The following is an 18,548-nucleotide window of genomic DNA, read 5'->3' on the forward strand; positions in this document are numbered from 1 at the left end:
CCGGCCGCCGGACCGGCATGGGCGTCTCCCGCGGGCCCGCCGCCGGCCGGGGCTAGGGCCGGATGGAGCCGCGGGACGGCAGCCCCGAGGCCCGGAGCAGCGACTCGGAGTCGGCCTCCGCCTCGTCCAGCGGCTCCGAGCGCGACGCCGGTCCCGAGCCGGACAAGGCGCCACGGCGCCTCAACAAGCGGCGCTTCCCAGGGCTGCGGCTCTTCGGGCACAGGTGAGCGCGCGACGGCAGCGGGGTGGGCACGGCGGCACCGGGCGCATACCGCGCCGGGCACCGGGAGGCGTCCCTCGGCCGTCTCGGGACTGACACCGAGTGGAGGTCTCCGCCGGGCACCGGCGGTACGGGCTGTCTTGGGTTGGCTCCGCGTCGGGATCATCCCCCAGCGTCCCGGCACTGGCACCGGCAGCTTAGCGCGCCTCCTCTGTGGTACCGAGACAGGGTCAGCTTCCAACTTGCTTGCAGGGTGGGACCGGCAGGTCGGGCCCCCATGACGGGACACTCACCGGTTCTTGGCACTGAGAGAGCAGGGGGCCCTGAGTCCCCTGGCCGCAGTGAGGTTGGGTGGGTGGGGGTCACGGCACCCGCCCACCCCCGCGCCTCGGTGGGGCCGTTCGCCTCCCACCACTGCATGGCATCTGCAGAACATGGCCTCTGTTGATACTGTCACAACACATGGCTGTCCAGGAGCACTGGTCGCTGAGCTAACTGCTCATCACTTTAAGCCTCTCCTTGAGGTTGGGGGTGCCTGGCCACCTGTTCTGTATTGCTTTTAATTAGCGGAGAGACCCCAGCCTCTACCTCTGCTAGGCAGTAGGCATTTCTCCGCCTACCCCCATCCGGCTCTTGTTGGGTGAGGGATGGGTGGGCTGCAGTCTGGAGTCTGTGCTGGCTGTTCAAGCTCCGTCCTGCCCCCTCCTCCAGCACACCAGACGTCACCGTCTTATGCCTGGGACAGGGTCGACCAGGACTCTGGTGAGGAACTGGGGGAGGGTGTGGAAAGATTGAGTGCAGGCAGCTCATGGCATGTGTGCCAGTGTTGGCTGGGAGTCGCTTCCTGCCATGCAGCCCTGGTGTAAGGTGAGGGAAGGTGGAGCCCCATGAGTACCCCACCTGGCTCCTTGGGCTTTTTCCTGACTGACTCCTGCCCTTCTCCAGTGGCCAGGGAGCTTGCAGCCAATCAGCTAAGGACCCCAGAGCCAACTCAGGCTGGACTCTGACCACTTGGAGCCTGCCCAAGGCCTCCCTCTCACTTTTCTTCAGTTGCCCTGACTTTGTGGCATTCGGCACACCCCCTCCCCGAGCTTTGCCCTGACCCTTCCCAGGGTAGACTTTACCCACCATTAACGTGGGCAGTTTTCTCCTGTTGTGCGGGTTGGCGAACCTGTAATGCTGACCTATGCCCTCTGCCAGCCTTACCCTGGCCAGGGCCCTGTTCTTTGTGTCTTTGTCACCAAGCACACCGAGAGATCAGGATTCTCACACTGGCAGATGGAGCTCCGTGGGTTCTTGTGAAGCCACACAAGCTTCAATGTCATATAAAACGGGGCAGGGAGCAAGGCTTCCAGTACCTCTGTTTTGTCACCCACAGCCCTACAAGATGGAGCAGTTTACACCCAGCTCTGCAGGATGTAGCCTCCAGTGTTCACAGGCTCCGGAGGGGGAGGGAGGGGCTCCACCAGAGGCTTCCTGTCCCTGCCCACAGGGTACCAAGTGTTGGGCTCTTGTGACCTGTGGCTGTGACCCTCCTGAAGGGCGCAGGTTTGTGCATGTGGCATGAATGTGAGGCATGTTCAGGGGGAAGAACAAGAAGCAAGAAAACCAACAAATACCTTTACGTAATTCTCTAAGCAGGATAGGTGTGACTTTTCCATTTTTATAGATGAGGAAAAACACAGGCTCGAAGAGATAAGTAGTTTGCCCAGAGTCACACAGCAAGTGAGAGGGAGAGAGAGTTCGAACTCTAGTCCAAAACCCTTTCTCTATACTAGGTTCCCGAACAGAACATCACAGTGACCTAGGGAGTTTTAGGAAATTCAAATTCCTAGATCTTATCCTTAGCATGCCTGACTCATCAGGTCTGGAGATTGGGCCTGGGTTTTTTTTTTTTTAAGCTTCGCAAGTGTTTCTAATACGCTACCAGGTTTGAGGACCAAAGTATTACATCACTCTGGGGATGGTAAGTGATCTGATAGGCTGCTTAATGAGAAGAAAATCCACAGCGGCCTCTGGGAGCATGTAAGGAGTGTCTGCGTAGTAGCACTGTGCTGGGGCAGTGGGGCATTCAGAAATGAATATATTCAGAAAACCCAGTAGAGTCAGGGAGAGGGCAGTGAGGGAAAAGACCTTACTGACAGGCCTGGGAACTCAGAGAATCAGTTGCCCACTGGGGCTGATGCCCTCTCCCTTGCTTTGGTTGGAGGGCAGGGGCAGACATTTGGAATAGTACACTTGCTTTGGGCACGGCCCCTTTAATGTTTTGTTTTTTTTTTTTTTTAAATCTTGTCCAGCCACGTTTGCTGGTTGCCATTTTCAGGTGCAAGTCCCCAGTGCCCTCGCTGAAGCCAGCCCCTCCTCTCCATCTTTTCCTCAGGCTCCATGTTCATCCGTAACCAGGCTCTTGCTTCTCGTTGAGCTTCTGCATTTACCCCATCCTCACACCTTGGGGCTGCGGGACCTGATAAGTGAATGGACAGTGGCTAGAAGGGAGAACCAGAGATAACAAATAGATTGGTCGTGGCTGCTGAAGCTGCATTCGGATCTTGGCTTGGTGGTTGAGTTCTATAATCAGCACTCTGCTGTGGGCTTGGGAGGGGTAGTGGTGGTACATGGGCTGCGCGTTTGCCATCCCCAATCTGGGCAGGTAGAACAGTCTCTGGATGGAACCCTCTTTGGCATCTTCCTTAAAGAGGTTTTTCCTTAAAGCCTGTCTTAGACCCTCACAACTGGCTTCACCCTCTTGGAATCTGGGGAACAATAAGAATCTCTTCTCTTTTAGCGCAGCAAGACAAAAAGCTGGGCCATGATCCCCCCAGCTCCCTTCCACCTCAGGGATCCTTGCTGGGAACCGTCAACCCCTCCCGGAAGAGTTGGTATAGGCCCTGCCCTAATCCCAGGACATATGGGTTTTCCTCTGTCCTTATCCTTCAGATCCTATTGGCCTAGGGGGTGATCAGTCAGAAGTGGGAGGGAAATTGACTCTGTCTCCTCTTCTTCCAGGGCCCACCCGGAGGGAGCATTCGCTTATCCTCTGGCCCGGTCCCAGCAGCCTGACCCTGGGCTGGTCGCACAGCTTGTGGATTAACTGGTTTTGCACCTCAGGGGGATCAGAAATTACTTGGCGCTTCACACACGTAGACATAAGGAGCCCGGGCCTGCAGAGCCCCTGGGAGCCTGAGCATTGGCTCTGCCACCGCTGCCTTTCCTTAGTGCTCAAAGTCATTAGTTGCCAGAGGGCAGGAAATGCACCTGTGGAACAAGTTTGAGACAATAGGTCCCATTTAGAGGTGATGCCACATGGCCCCAAGTGAGCGCGGGCCTGAAGTCCAGACTGGTGGAGGGTGCCCGCTGGGCTGCCTGAGCTGAAGTCTGGGGTGGTTTCTGCAGTGGTTGGGGAGGCACATGTGAGGGACGCCTCTTGCGGAGTCGAGAACGCCTGTCTGCGGTGCCGGGTCGTCTGGGAGCAAAAGAGCCTCTTTGCATGGTTTGTCCTACTCAGGCTAAAACTGGGAGTGGCTCAAGTGTCTCGAAGACCAGGTGCAAGTCAGAGTCCCTGGATTCCTGCTAGCTAGAGAAGAAAAAGGGACCGCAGTGGCTGAGCTATGCATCAGTTTACCCCATTCGGCTATCCCACCCCCCCACCCCCACAATGTCATGAGCCAGCATGGAGCCAGCCGAGGTTGTGAACTAGGATAGGACTGTCTCGTCTTCCTCAGCTGCCACACGCCTGCCAGAGTCTCTGGCTTAGAGGTCAGGGGAGGGGATGGGCAACTCTTGTCATTTTCTCTATGTGCCATACTCCAAAAAGGTCAAATCTCAGGGTACAGTGCTGCCCCAGCTGGCAAAAGAGAGCAGGAGAGTGGGTGTCCTCCCAGGCAAGGACAGAGGAAGGACTGTGTGACCCTAGTCAGAGAAAGCCTAGGCCCTGGGCAGCTAGAGATCGGGGAAAGAGAATCACACCTGCCCTCCTTGGCTTCCTGGAGTCCTTTCCAGAATTCACCAGTCATCCCCCCAAGCAGAGGAGGAAGTGAGTGGGCACACTGGCCCTGAGGCTTGGCCTGTGCTGGGCTCTAGAAGAAGCAGAGGTTGGGTCCCTATATCCCTACAAAGGCTGGAGAGAGTTTCAGGGTCCAGAGGCTGATGGGCAACTTGTCCTTGCAGTATAGCTAGAGCGACACAGGGGGGCGACAGTTACCATTGTGGAGAGGGTGCTGGGAGGGGAGATTCTCCTTCCCGCTAGTCCACTTGTACCAAACACCTGCTGTGGGTGGACCCACAGACATTCCCACTGGCCAGTTACCTGATACTCCGACTGCCAGGGCAGAGCCAATCAGAAGGAGGGAGAAGGCAGGCTGGGCAGGAGCTTCCACAGCACCTGGCCCAACCCCTCCCCCTCCCTAAAGATTGAGGCCCCAGGATGTGGCCCTCACTGGGCCAAGGTCTTGCAGCTAGTTGGGGCTTTTCTGGGATTCCAACACCAGTCCCCTGACTCCAGTATCATGTCAATTTGTACCACACTCAGGACCCTGCAGCCTTCCTTGTGTCATGAGGCATCCTCGTCTGGCACCGTCCACCCTACCCTCCACCTGTCCTCCTCCCTGCCCCCTCTGCCTCTCCTGGGGCTGCTGCCGCCACCTGGGCAGTTGTGTAAGTCATCATGGGAGACGGTGTGGGCAAGAAGGGGACACTGCTGCACCTGCATCTGGGCTTACCAGCTCCCCTCGTTCGCGGACAGGATTAGTGGATGCATCTCTGGGTGGTGCCAAGCACTCCTTTCTTGCTCCCCTGGACTGCTTCCTCTGTTTCCTTTGTGGAGCCCCTGATACCCTGAGGGTACCCCCAGAGTTCTCAGCGTGGGACCTGCCTGGCGCTCTAGTCAGGGCTGGGAGCCTAGGAGGATAGTTTTGGGTGGGAAGAGAGTAGGCCAGAGCAGTGGCCACATGCCCTTGAGGAGCTGTCATTCTGCCCTCTTTCCTTTTTGCCCCCCTTCCTCAGCTGAGACACCAGGGACCTGGCTAGGTGGTGGAGAGCAGGTTTGAGTGAGACCGGGGGCTTTGTGGCCCAGGGAGAGGAGCGGGAGGCTGAGGACACGAGCACTCCCACCCTCCCCCACACTCCCCTGCATCCAGGTGTGCGATGTGCAGGCTCCTCTTTCTCTGGCAGTTAACAGTTGCCAGAAGTCTGTAAATCTGTCCGTTTCATGTAATCCTTAGAACAGTCTCGTAGTTCGTTTTATCCCCATTTTACACATGAGAAAGAAAGGCTCAAAGAGGTCAAGGGCCTGGCCCAGGATCTCACAGCTCACACTGGATGTTTTCACAACACAGGCCGTCCGTCCGACTTACTAGCACCCTTTTCTGTTTTAGTTTCCCATCCCCAAACTGGTAGAGCCTAAAAAGGGGTTTGAGTGCTCTGTGAGATGAAGAGATTTTTGTCTTGTATGGGAGTGGAGAGAGACCCGTGAGATGTTCTGCTCCTCGACCCCACAGGAGAACTGCCACTAGGATCCCAGCTTCAGGGGGAGCAAGGCTGGGCTGGAGGTACCCTTGGGTATGGGACTATGAGAATATGAGGGAGAATGGGTTGTTAGCAGGGTGTCATGGGCTCCCTGGCTGGGTGTGGAGTGGAGGGGCAAGTCTGTGATCTTTTATCTTGCTTTCAAAGTGCAGGTTGCAGAAGACTCAAGAGACATGTTCAAAGGAACCCCTGATATCGCCCTGTGGTCATGGGTAGCCTGTGGCCTGTGGCCTGAGGAGAGGTGCTGGGGAGGAGAGCACAGTGCACTGGGCCTCATTTGTACTCAGTGCCTCACGGTGAGAGGTCTGAAGAGAGAGGAAGGGCCCCAGAGCCCTCTCCCTCCCTTTCAGAGACCTCCTCCCCCTTGCTCCTGGCAGAGCGCCAGTCCAGAGCTCCCACGTAGAGGCCTCTCCCCTGCCAGGGCTGAGCCCGATCACAGCACATGCCAAAATAGCTGTCTGGGAGCCTGGGCCTGCACCACCCACGCCCCAGCATCAGCATCTCGCGGGTTAACAGCTTGCCTGGTTCTCCGCCCCCCCCTTCCCCAGCTTGCTGACATTTTACTAAGGCGGGGGCGGTTGTGAAAGGGAGCAAGCTGGTTCCTGCTCCCCAGCCCACACAGACACCCCACTGACACAACCTGCCGCCCGCTCACCCTCCTCTGGAAGGCATCCTTTGCGGGGAGACCTTCCGAACCCACAGATACGGGGTTCCTACTATGAGACAGTGTAAGGAACACGGTTGGGGTTCCATGCCACTACTGAAACCCATCCACGGAAGACCCAAGGCAACCCCAGGGAACTGTTCTCCCTCTGGGGGGACTTTCTTAAAAATTATTTTAAAAATCTTTTAAAAAACACAAAAGATTTTACAATTAAAAAAACATACAGGGGCGCCTGGGTGGTTCAGTCATTAAGCGTCTGCCTTCGGCTCAGGGCGTGATCCCGGCGATCTGGGATCGAGCCCCGCATCATGCTCCTCTGCTGGGAGCCTGCTTCTTCCTCTCCCACTCCCCCTGCCTGTGTTCTCTCTCTCGCTGGCTGTCTCTCTCTCTCTCTCAAATAAATAAATAAAATCTTTAAGAAAACAAAACAAAAACATACAGAATCATGTAACACCCACCACTTCGTTTGGTCCAATCTTACAATCGTGCTGTATTTACTTTAGATAGGGGTAGAAGCCCCCTGTTTCCCTCTGCAGAGGAAACCACAATCCTGTTTTTTGGTGTTCGTATTCTCACGCCTCTTGAAAATGTTTCCTACATAGGTGTCTCTCCATAGCAACATACAGGACTGTTCCGTATGGTTTAGCACTTGATTTAAATGGTGTACTGTACATATTCCGAATTCAGGTTTTTTTCCTTCTTATCGTTTTGGAGATTTAACCATCTTGAGACATGAGCTCGATGTACCATTTTGCCTGCTATATACCAATCCTTTCTGTAACGTATGACAGCCTGTTTGCCCAGTACCCTGTTGGCGCACAGTTAGGCTGTTGGCAGCATCTTTGCCATTGGAAGCAGTCCTTCAGAGACTGTTCCAGTACACGGTCCTCTTGTGTTCAGCCCACCGGTGCTTGGTTACAGGGTGGTGTATCTTCCCCTTAGATAGTCATTGCCAAGCCATGCTCCAAAGTGGTTGTCCTAATTTTTAGGTCTCTGGAGTTAATTTCCTTTCTTTAAAGTTTTGGTCAACTGTAGAATTGGTTACCATGAACAAACTCTCAAGCTCCCATGAGAAAGACAGGGTGGGTGTTATTCCCCAGGTATCAGTTGAGGAAATTGAGGCTCAGACAGGGTGAGAGACTTGACTTGAGGTCCTGTAGCTGGTCAGAGGCAGAACAGAACCCCTCTGGACCTTTGAGTCCAAATCTTCTCAGAAGCTCTTTGTCTCCTGCAACTTCTCCAAGAGATTTTAGACACAGTGCTGGCCTCAAAGGCAGGAAAAGTCCCTGTGTGTGGTGCATGGAAGCAGGGCCGCAAAGTTGGAGGGGGGAGGAGTTGACAGCTGATTCTGAGAAGAGAGAAGATCTTCTAGGGGATGGAGGAGGGAGCAACATGGACAGAAAGCTCAGAGAGGGAGTTAAATTTTGAATGAGGGATGAGGGGGCATGCTGCTCCACACAGATGGGGAATGGGAGCCTGCTGCAGATACAGGAGAAGGCAACGAGAGGTCTCAGCCACGAGGGAAGAAGGACCTGGGGGCCCGGGAGGGGGTTGGGAGACTTGGAGACGTATCAGCAACCCCATCAGGGATCGGTTTCAGTGTGTGCCTCTGAGATGCAAGAGCGCAGCCCAAACCAGCAGCGTGTCCACCCAGTGCTGGTAAGAAGGCCACAGGAGTCGGCCGGCCTCTGGGTTGGCGTGCTGGAAACTCTTTGCTCACAGCTTCATCCATGCGGCGGAGCCTGGACCATTCACTTTTTCCTCCATTCACTCTTCAGTCCTCGTCCAGCACTTCTAGACCCTGGGGATGCAATTATGGGCAGTTCATGGTCCCCGGGGGCTCACGGTCTGGTGGGGGATACAGACTCGCCAACTAGCGCTGATGGCTGAGAATAACGGAGAGAGGGCCTGAGCGTGGGAGCAGCTAACCCCCCGGGAGAGGGGGCTGGGAGGAACTTTCCAGCAGAGCCAATGTCTGAGCCAACTCTGAAAAGACAAGAGGAAAAAGATGAGAGAGGTCACTAAGCAGAAGAGGGAATGGTATTCCAGATAGACTACCAGCTGCCAGACACAACGAGCACAGAGAGCCCTTGTCCAGAGGTGGGGAGTGAAGGGGTGCGAGCATGGACCCGGACCAGACTCCTGGCTTAGAACCCCGCTCTGCCATTTCCTAGCTGTATGACCACAGGCAAGTTATTCAATCCCTTTGTGCCTCAGTTTCCTCACCTATAAAACAGGGATAATAATGCTAATAATTTTTATGATGTTCAATGAGTTTAAATTCGTAAAATGCTTAGAACAGTGCCTGGCACAGAGCACGTTGTGTTTCTGTCAAATAAGATGTAAGGAAGTACAGAAGAGATGGGCCAGGAGGCCGACGGGCCAGTCCAGTCCTGGCCCAGGGCTTTGTGTTTTGCCCAGCTGACAGTGGAAAGCCAATTGGGGCAGCGGGCACTCTAGAATGAACTGTGGTGCCGGTGCGGGGATGGCTTGGAGGGGAGGCTCTAAAGGAATGAGTCAGTCAGTCATCGCAAAGACGTTTCTCCCGGCTTTGCAGGACTCGGGACACGAAGGAGAGATGGGGATGCTTCAGCAAGGAGCTCAGAGTGGGGGCTTGGGCCTGGGCCCAGCCCCCCAAGCATCTGAGTCACCGTTCCTCTCCCCTCCGTGCCCACCACCCTCATGTTGCCAAGTCCTGCTGTCCAAGTTTTACAAGGAAAGCCATGGAGAGCGTGGAGTGGGCCATGGCCCCTAGCCCCGAAGAGGGCCTCAGCTGGTCACTCTTCGGGTCCTCTGGAGAAGAGGGGAAGGTAGCTGCTAAAACAAAGGTTGTTGCCATCCCCTTGTGCCCAACAAAGAGAAGTGGCCTGCGCCAGCCTGGGCCCTGTGGTCAGCCCTTGGGTGCGGTACCCCAGGCGGAGGAAGCCCTTCTCTTCCCTTATGGCTCTCGCCCCTCCCCCACGGAATTCCCTTTTCCTTCCTCCTGAGCTGATTGGTGGTAAACACCGGACTCACTGCCAGGCACTGTGCTGGGCATGCCTGAATGCACAAGACCTGGGCCCTGGCCCCCAGGAGCTTGTGGCCTGGTGGCTGCGTGGGAGGAACAAGGCATATGGATTTGAAAGAATTAGGGCTCCCAGGGGTCCAGTGGCAGAGAAGCCAAGTAGGTGGTGTGAGGTGACTAGTGGGACTGGTGAATTCTTGGCTGGGGCAGCTGTGAGCAGGTGGGAATTTGGTACAAGGTAGGAAGGGGCCAGTATTCCAGGCAGAAGGTGTGCTGTGTGCATGGCCAGATTGGGGGACAGGATAGGATGGCTCGGTCAGAGCCCACGGGTTTGTGTCAGGGCATAGGCGGCTGAGTTCGTGCCATACCGCAGAAGCCACATTTGCCAGGCCAGAGGATTTGGAATTCATTCTGAGCTGGTGGTTCCCAAAATATGGTCCTGGGGGTGCCCTAGACCCTTTCAGAGGATTGGTGTGGTCAAAACTATTTGCATAATAATACTTTCAGAGCTGCCTTGGCTCATGCCCTTTTCACCATGTTAACATTTGTATCAAGGGTGCAAAGGCAAGGTGGTATGACACGGCTGGAACTTCAGCCCAAACCAAGGCAGTGGCCCCCCCATAAACTAGAAGCTGTTGTATGCTTCACGCTCACAACATCAGAATGCAGTAAAATGTATTAATTTTACAAAGCCCAGATCCTTGAGTGTATATCTCTTCAAATATTCTGTGTGAAGAAGTGTGAAATCTACGTTAAGGCAGTTTTGCTGCTCAGTGGCAAGCTGTCCTAGTTAAAGAACACCGTTTTAACTTGAGAGAACACCTGACAGACAGAACTCTTCAGTATTTGTCAGACATTTTCTCACAAATGAATGAAGTGAGCTTGTTACTTCAAAACCAGTATCAGTATTTGTTGCTAATGATAAAATTTGAGCCTTTGAAAAGCAAAAATTAGAATTTTAGAAGCTCTGTATCCACTGTCTAGGGCCTGACAGCTTCCCAGGACTTTCTGATGAGACCAGTAGTGATGTTAGCAAGTGTGATTTTTTGATTTTGTATAAGGAAATGTGTCAACATTTGGAAGATCTGCATAACTCAGTAAAATACATTTTCCAGTGCTTGATGTTGAAGAATTCAAAATGCAAGATAGACCAGTGAAAGGTTCGTTGGTACGGTTTCAGATTCCACATAGCCACTAACCTTTAAGAAACTACCACTTGTCATATTTTGCTGTAGTAGCAAAGAACAACATCAATAATTGCCTGAAAAGGCTATTAAAACACTCTTTCCTCTTCTAACTACATGTCAGTATGAGGCAGGATTTTCTTCACATACTCAACCAAAACAACATATCACAGCAGATGGACTGCAGAGGCAGACGGGAGAATCCAGCTGTCTTCTATTAAGCCAGAAATTAAAGAGATTTGCAAAAATTAAAACAATGACACTCCTCTAGCTAATTTTTTTTAGAAAGTACAGTTTTAAAAAAAAAAAAAGAGAGAAGTGTGTTATTTATGTTAACACATAATGAGTTTATTGGGGGGTTTTGTCTTTGTTTTTTGGGTTTTTTTAAGATTTTATTTATTTATTTGGGAGAGAGGGCATACGAGAGCACAAGCAGAGAGGAGAGGGAGCAGCAGACTCCACAATGAGCAGGGAGCCTGATGCGGGGCTCGATCCCAGGACCCCGGGATCATGACCTGAGCCAAAGGCAGACGCTCAACCGACTGAGGCACCCAGGTGCCCCACGTTTATTGTTTTTAGATGAGTCAATATTTTTTAAATTTCTCAGTCTTAATTTCTAATATGGTAAATAGCAATATAGCTCTTACCCCGTCAACAAAATCTTTTGGGGATCTTCAGTAATTTTTAAGAGTGTGAAGGGTCGTGGAAGTTTGAGAGCTGCCACTCTCGACCCGAGAGCCAGGAGTGTAAGCTGGCAGGGGCGGGGGGGTGGCATTCTGAACAAGATGGGTGTGACATTGGGCTGGCCTCTCCAGGACACAAGTCAGGGCAGCTGTGGCAGGCCCCCTTGGCAGGGCCAGGAGACCCAGGATGGATAGTCCCAGCTCGGCCACTTCTGCACTCAGGCAGCCACAGGCCTCTGTGAGCCTCAGGTGCCCTATTGTTTAGCTGGGACAATAATGCCACCCATGCAGGAGAATCTAAGCCTCCTGTCTGATAGTGCTTGTGAAAAAGTGCTTTGTAAGTTGTGAAAGACTGGACAGATACCTGTTTTTGTGGTTATTTTGATGGGTGCCAGTGATTCGCTATCTCACACGCTTGCCCCAGACCCCAGAACACCTGTCCAGTGGGTATGAGAGGACATTAGGTGGCCAGAAGGGGTGCGACCCACCCCCCACTTCTGCCTCCCCAGGCCTCCTCCAGGAGCCAGGGCAGGGGCTGTGTGTGCTCTACTGGGTGCCAGGTGGAGGGGAGGCTACTGGTCTATTGCTCAGCCTGGCTCTGGGGACTTCGGGACAAGAAGCCAGGAGGCAGGACTGGTGCGCGTGTGCCTGCCCGCCCACCGGCCGCCTGCTTGCTGCAGGGCCTGGAGCTGCCGCTGGGAGAGGAAGTGCAGTTGGTTACCAATCGGGTTATTTTCATAACGGCTGTCTCAGGCTGGGGGGAGGAGGGTGGCGAGGGGGAGGGGGCAGAGGAGCGGCCACAGCAGCTCCGCTCGCTCTCCAAACTAGGACTTGCTCAGCCAGAGGCCGGCAGCCTGGAGCTGGAGCCAGAGCCCGGGCTCGCCTGCCCACAGGGACCCCAGGCCCCACCCGCTCGCCCACCTTCTGCCTGCCACCCAGCCTTCCAGATCAGGTCAAAAGGGACTCCCCGCCCCCCAACCCTTCCTTGCCTTCTGCTTCCTCCTTCCTGTATCTGTCTGGGTGGGTCTGGGGAGGAACGGATCAGGGTGGGCCCAGGCACCACCATTCCTGGATGAGGCTCTGAAGCTGATGGAAAAGAAAAGGGAAGGGAAAGGGTAGGCTAGGCTCCTGCCCCCACCAGACTCCGTGGAGGTAAACATTACTGGCCTGCTGGCTGCCTCTCCCATGAAGCCCTGGCCCACCTGCTCCCCGCTATGCTTTTGTTTTGTTTTGGGCAGGCTCCTCTTAGCAAGTAAAGACCTTGGGAGAGTGGAGACCCTGTCTCACCAGCCCCCAGGCAGGCCTCCCTTCCAGCTGTCCCCACCTCCTTCCCTCTGACCTTCGGGCTGTGGGAGCAGAGCAGCCAGAGGTGGCTTCTGACCAGTATCCCCCTGGGGAGGCTGCTCCAGGCCCTTGCTGTGGGGCTGCTGGAAATGGGGCCACTGTGCACCATTCCCAGCCTTCCCTGACAAGGGGGGCATGAAGGGCCCTGCTCACAGCTGGGAATGAAAACCCTGGCTGCATCCCACGGGGTGTCCTGTGTGAGCACCTCTGGGGGCCACGCCTGGCACGAGGGGCAGAGGGCATCTTTTACAGCATGAGCAGATACCCAGGTGACTCTGGCTGCCAGGCTCTATTCTTCATGTGGTGGGTAGTGGCCACCCCAGGTTCTCCTGCTTCCCTTTCTGGGTTCGTACTCCCGCCATGGGCAAAGACAAACCCCAGGAGATGGCACGATCCACATGGCCTTGTGTCTGCTGCAGGTGTAAGCCCTGCCATCCCCCTACCCTCTGCCAGGTATCATCAGGTACTTTATCAGAACCTCCCTTATGCCAGCCTTCTGAACTAGGCGGTATCATCCCATTTTGCAGAGGAGAAAGTCGAGGATCAGAAAGGTTAGTTGATCCACACCCGGGAAAGCAATGGCAGATGCAGGGTTCCAAAGCCCTTGGGCTTTTCCGCTTGAAACTAACATAGGGTGTGAGATAGTCTGGGCTGGGAGGCCAGGAGTCTGATTCTTTCTAGCTAGTAGCAAAGCTGGGGCGCTCATGCTTGCTTACCCACTGGCAGCTGCCCCTAGCCACACTCGCTGCTGTTCATCGAGGGCACGTGGCTGGATACCGCCATGTGTGTCTCTCCTGTAGCATCCTTTGTCCTCCCTAGGCTCTCAACAGCCAGCTGGAGGTTTGTGGAACCCTTGAGTCCTTTCTCATCCTGTCCCCTTCGGGTGTGACAAGCTTCCCTCGGGTCCCCCGTGAGAAGGCTGAGGAGTAGCCGTTTTGCTCTGCTGTTGGTGTCAGAATCCTGTGGGGCCTCCTCCAGTGACCTTTACACATAGCGTGCGGTCTGCTGAAGATGGCAGACGTTGCGGTGAGACGACACTGCCGCTCAGGGCTGTGCTGTGGGGAAGGGCTGGGACAGGCCTGAGGTCAGGCGGGCCTTCTGACTGGACCCAGCAGAAGCCTCAGCAGAGATAGGAAGTCTGGAATCAGGCTGTTGCTGACCAGAGGACAGAAGTTTCTATGGAGACCAGAGGAGCAGGAAGCATGGGGCCTAGGGGGAGGGGGCATTGGGAACACAGAGATAGAGGCATGGGGGCCTTGCAGGACAACTTGTCATAAAATATCAATTCAGCCAGTCTTGAAGCCTCCTTGGACAAACAAGTAAACTGAGGCACGTGTGGGACAGCTTTGCACGTGGTCACCAACACCGGCCTGGCCTAGCCTGCTTTGCTCCCCACTCGCAGTGACTGCACCGCCAGGCAGCCGATGAGACTCCTGGACGGTTGGACTTGGGGCTGCCCCTCAATGTGTGGCCCGGAGCGCTGTGGGAGCACCTGTCAGCTGCCGCCCTGTGGTGAGGCGGCCCCTGCCTCCTGGCTGCTCTTGTCATTGTGGGTCCGGGGCAGCGGGCAGGGCCCAGACCTCATCACTGCTCACAGAGCATCCACAGCACCTCCCCCCTACTGACTGTGGCCTTTTGTTTTCTGGGTGACACTAGCATCAGGCGGCATGTCCGGGTGACTAATCTCCAGGCCAGGCAGCTGTCACAGGGCGGCCTGACCAGACGGGCGGGGAAAGCTGACACCCTGGGGGAGTGCTGGCAGGGCAGTGCCCGGGCAGTAGTGGGCAGCCGGGCCTTCAGGCTTCTCTTCCTGGGTATGGAGCAGACTGGAGTCTGGCAGACCGGGTTCAGGTCCGGGTTCTGCCACTGACCGGCCTTGTGACCTGGGGCGTGTACTGCACCTGTTCAGGCCTCGTCTCTGTAATGGAGCCGCTGATCCTGCCCGGCTCGCAGGGTTGTGGTCGGGATCAAGTGAGACGATAAATGAAAGTACTTAGCTCGGGGCCTGTCTCGCTGTAGGCGTTCAGTCAGTGGGGCTGTTGTTGCTCTTATTAGGGTTCCCCTCCCTGCGCCATCCCCCCTTAGTCTCAGTCCCATGGCCCCAAAGGAAAGACCCTACTCTCCACTGAGGCTCTGGGGTACAGGCTTTGCCTTCACGCAGACTTGGGTTCCATTACTGGCTCCCCATTGACTCGCTGTGGACTTTGGGCAAGTTACGTCCTTGTGCCTCAGTTTCCCATCAGGAACATGGTAGGATGCAGTACTTATTCTTCCACATTGCTCTGGTTTATAAAATGATATGTGTGCTTGTAAAGGGCTTAACAGAGTACCTGGCTCATTGGGGACACTCAATAAACGTTAGCTGTGATGATAATTGATTTTAGTAGGAAGCCGAGAGCTCTCTGCCCACGCCCGTTCTCCTACCCGCAGAGCTTAACTCCTGCCTTTCGCCTTGTCCCCTGCAGAGGCTGAGGACTGTAACAGGCAGTCTCGAGTACTGCTTCCCCAGGCACACTGCCTCCTCTGCTCCCTGATCACAGGAGCTCGGACACCTTGGCCCCATGTGCCTCTCCCTGAATATCCCTACGACCCATCCAGGGCTTCCGCCTGGCGTTGCTGGCCCGGACTCACAGGCTCGTTGCAGATTAGAGTGGGTGAGTGGGTGGTGGGAGAAGCAGGCAGTAGACAGGCACGCAGCCCGGGCCTGAGTGCTCAAGCCGAGCGTCCACCGCTGTTTGTCCAAGGCTCACACCCACCATGCCTGACTTCTGCCAGACCCTCAGCAGGTGGACGTGTTTCTCTTGTTGGCCCCAGGCACATGTCCCATGGCTGTGGCTCAGACCTCTCTGTGGCTGCCAGGGCCCGGGAAATCACTTGATGGCGGGGCACAGGCATCCCTGGGCATTCTGGAGGCATTCCCTCCTCCCCCCCAGCCTCCCAGGCTTCCTGCCCTTCCCCCACTGTTCGGAAGCAGTGAGGGTGCAGGAATCCCAGCAGCCTGTGAAGAAAGGGCAGCCAGGGGCAGGTGAGCTGGCAAAGGAAGCTGGGCCGGTGTTCAGAACAGGTCAAGGGAGGATGGTTTGAGTAAGGGTGCTCCCCATGGGTTCTGCCTCCCTCCAGGAGGGCAGTCTGGGGCGGAGAGTTGGAGCTTCTAGCATTGGCGCCTCGGACAAAGTGCAGTTCACAGGCTCCCTTGGCAGGAGGGCTGAAAGGGTTTTCAGACATTACCCGTCAGCCGGTACTTTCACACATGGGAGATCGGACTGGGCCTCTGCAGAAGGCTAAGACAGAGCAGTCTACCAAGAAAGTTCTTTCTTTTAGCCCCTCAGAGATAGAGATGCACACCCAGAACGCACCCGGAAGGCTTTTCTCTTGGCTCAGGCCTCTTGTTTCTCCCCGTACAGCGTCCCCCTGCATGAGGCCTGGGTGGCTCTCCCCCTGTGCGGCTCTCCTCCAGTCCTGAGGGCCTTGGTCCCCAGGGTCCTTTGATCCCTAAGTCAGATCCTCTCCATTTCTAGTGCCGCTCTCAGCCTCAGCCCATGAGTGGGGCTGAGAGTCTTGGGGTCTTATCCAGACTGAATTTCTTTTCAGAGGGCCTCGTTGTATTCTTGTAGCTTAGTTTGTGCCACGTCCCAGGAGGGGACACCCAGGCTGCCCTGATCTGGTAGCCAAACAGAGGCCCCAGGAGAGGAAAAGAAAAGGCTTATCCTTGGCCCCTCAGTCTGTAAAGGCTGACTGCAACCTGGAACCCAGGGCTGCAGGCTTCCAGCTTCCTTTTTTCCTTTTCCATCAGCTTCAGGCGAGGGAGTCAAAGGCCAGGCCTTTGTGATTTATGGTGCCTGGACAGGGGGAGCCGCACGGGAGGCGGGGAGCCCCTTGTACCCGTTACTCCTGGGGCAGCGTCGGGTATGACTGGGGAGGGTGTTAGTGCTTCCTGCAGTGGTAAATGTGGGCTCCCCTGAGGATTCCGTGGTACCCTCACACCGTGTTTCTGGAGGTCAGAGGCCATGGACCCTCCCCCTTTCTCTCTGTGTCCCTTCTCTGCTCAAAGGGCAGAGGCTGTGACTGGGCTCCTAGGCGCAGGATGGGCCACAGCCTGGCCCAGCCCCTGATGCTCCCGGTCTCTGCCCAACAGCCATCCACCTGCCCCTGCCATGGAGACCTTCTTTAGGAGACGCTTCCAGCGGAAGGCGCCAGGCCCCGGGGAGGGGCAGCGGCGGCCCAGCAGCGTGGGGCTGCCCACAGGCAAGGCCCGGCGCCGCTCCCCTGCTGGGCAGGCCTCCTCCTCACTGGCACAGCGGCGCCGCTCCAGTGCACAGCTCCAGGGCTGCCTCCTGAGCTGCGGGGTGGGGGCCCGGGGCTCCAGCCGCCGGCGCTCCAGCACTGTGCCCCCAGCCTGCAACCCCCGCTTCATCGTGGATGAGGTGCCTGCCCCCCAGCCTGCCGCTGCTGGGCCGCAGCTTCTGGGCACACCCCTGCTGGTGGCTGGGCTCATAGGCATGCATGAGGAGGAGGAGGCCGCTCAGGAGGAGGACATGACCATTGTGGCTTTGAGAGCCACCCAACCAGGCACCAAGAGACCAGGGCCCTCCTCACACCGGGGCACCATCGTGCCCATGCTTCGCTGCCTGCGCCGGCGCCGGGCCTCCTCCCACCTGCTCCCCGCTGACGTGGTGTATGACCATGCCCTCTGGGGCCTGCACGGTTACTATCGGCGCCTCAGCCAGCAGCGGCCTCCAGGCCAGCACCCCGGCCCTGGGGGCCGAAGAGCCTCAGGCACCGCAGCTGGCGCTCTGATGCCCGCCCGCGTGCGCCCGCTGTCCCGCAGGCGTCAGGTAGCCCTACGGCGCAAGTCGGCAGGACCCCAGACCTGGAGTGCCCTGCTTGCGTAGGTATAGCTGCGGCCGGCAGGGCAAGTGTGCAGACCCCAAGGGGGCGGGCCTGGAGGAAGGACCTCCAGGCTCTGCCTGGCCTGAGGGCCCCCCTTTGGGAATAGCTCTGGACAGTGCCTGGAAGCCAGTGTACCCTACAAGGGCTGTGAGGAGGGCTAAGTCTCCTGCAGGGAATCTCTCAGAGTCCTAGGCTGCCGTGGGGTGTCCCCTGCCCTCCTCATGGCGGTCCCTGTCTTGGCCAGGGGTTGAAGTCACAGTGAGGGCAGAGATCCCAGGTAAGGGGGGAGGAAGCAGAGTCACCAGGTGCTCAGCTGGCCTCAGCGGTCTCCTTTTCTGCAGGAAAGCCATCACCAAGTCGGGCCTCCAGCACCTGGCCCCCCCTCCGCCCACTCCTGGGGCCCTGTGCAGCGAGCCAGAGCGGCAGGTCCGGAGCACTGTGGACTGGAGCGTGAGTGGCAGGGTGCTGGGAGGGCGGGATAGGTGGGTACCAGCCCCTGCTGGGCTTGGGACCACAGCAGCGGTTGGAGGTGGAGGGAGGTGCTGAGGGCAGCTGCGGGAGGAGCCCATGGGCCTTTGGGATCAGGGCAAACCTGCTGGGGTGGCCATGTTTGAGCCAAGCCCTCAAGAGCAGGGACAGTGGGAAGAGCGCCCAGCTGGCTCTGTTGGTGGAGCCTGCGGCTCTTGATCTCGGGGGTTACTTAACAAAATGTTTTTAAATCTTCAAAAAAATAAAAAAGAGCAGGGACAGTTGGGAAACAGGATGGAGCAGAGTAGATTGTGGGGCTAGAGCGGGTCTGTCTTGGGAGAGAGGTGAGTCGGTAGGGCAGGGCAGGAACTGACAGGTGGGCTGGGTAGCAGGTTTGTGCTGACCGTGCTCATCTCGTGGTCTAGGAGTCCGCGACGTATGGGGAACACATCTGGTTCGAGACCAACGTGTCCGGGGACTTTTGCTATGTTGGGGAGCAGTACTGTGTAGCTAAGATGCTGGTGAGTGAGCTCTGGGTGGCATGCCGCCCCCTGCTGGTGGAGTGGGT

At 56.4% G+C, this 18,548-nt stretch overlaps 1 protein-coding gene across 15 annotated transcripts in view; it reads left to right on the plus strand.

The window, feature by feature from the left end:
• Positions 1-18,548, plus strand: part of DGKZ (diacylglycerol kinase zeta) — a 41,745-nt gene that overhangs the window by 11,964 nt on the left and 11,233 nt on the right. For 5 of the 15 annotated variants that reach the window (XM_034646294.1, XM_034646295.1, XM_034646296.1 and 2 more), the window contains exons 1-4: positions 12,107-12,230; positions 16,758-17,510; positions 17,854-17,962; positions 18,406-18,501. In XM_034646294.1, the coding sequence (XP_034502185.1) occupies positions 16,777-17,510; positions 17,854-17,962; positions 18,406-18,501 (939 nt within the window). In that variant the 5' untranslated portion in view covers positions 12,107-12,230; positions 16,758-16,776. Of the gene's footprint in view, positions 1-6; positions 224-12,106; positions 13,174-16,757; positions 17,511-17,853; positions 17,963-18,405; positions 18,502-18,548 lie in introns of those variants that run through there. The other 10 variants (XM_034646299.1, XM_034646303.1, XM_034646301.1 and 7 more) reach the window with 4 other exon arrangements.

Source organism: Ailuropoda melanoleuca, chromosome 16, assembly GCF_002007445.2.
Source record: "Ailuropoda melanoleuca isolate Jingjing chromosome 16, ASM200744v2, whole genome shotgun sequence".
Lineage (NCBI taxonomy): Eukaryota > Metazoa > Chordata > Mammalia > Carnivora > Ursidae > Ailuropoda > Ailuropoda melanoleuca.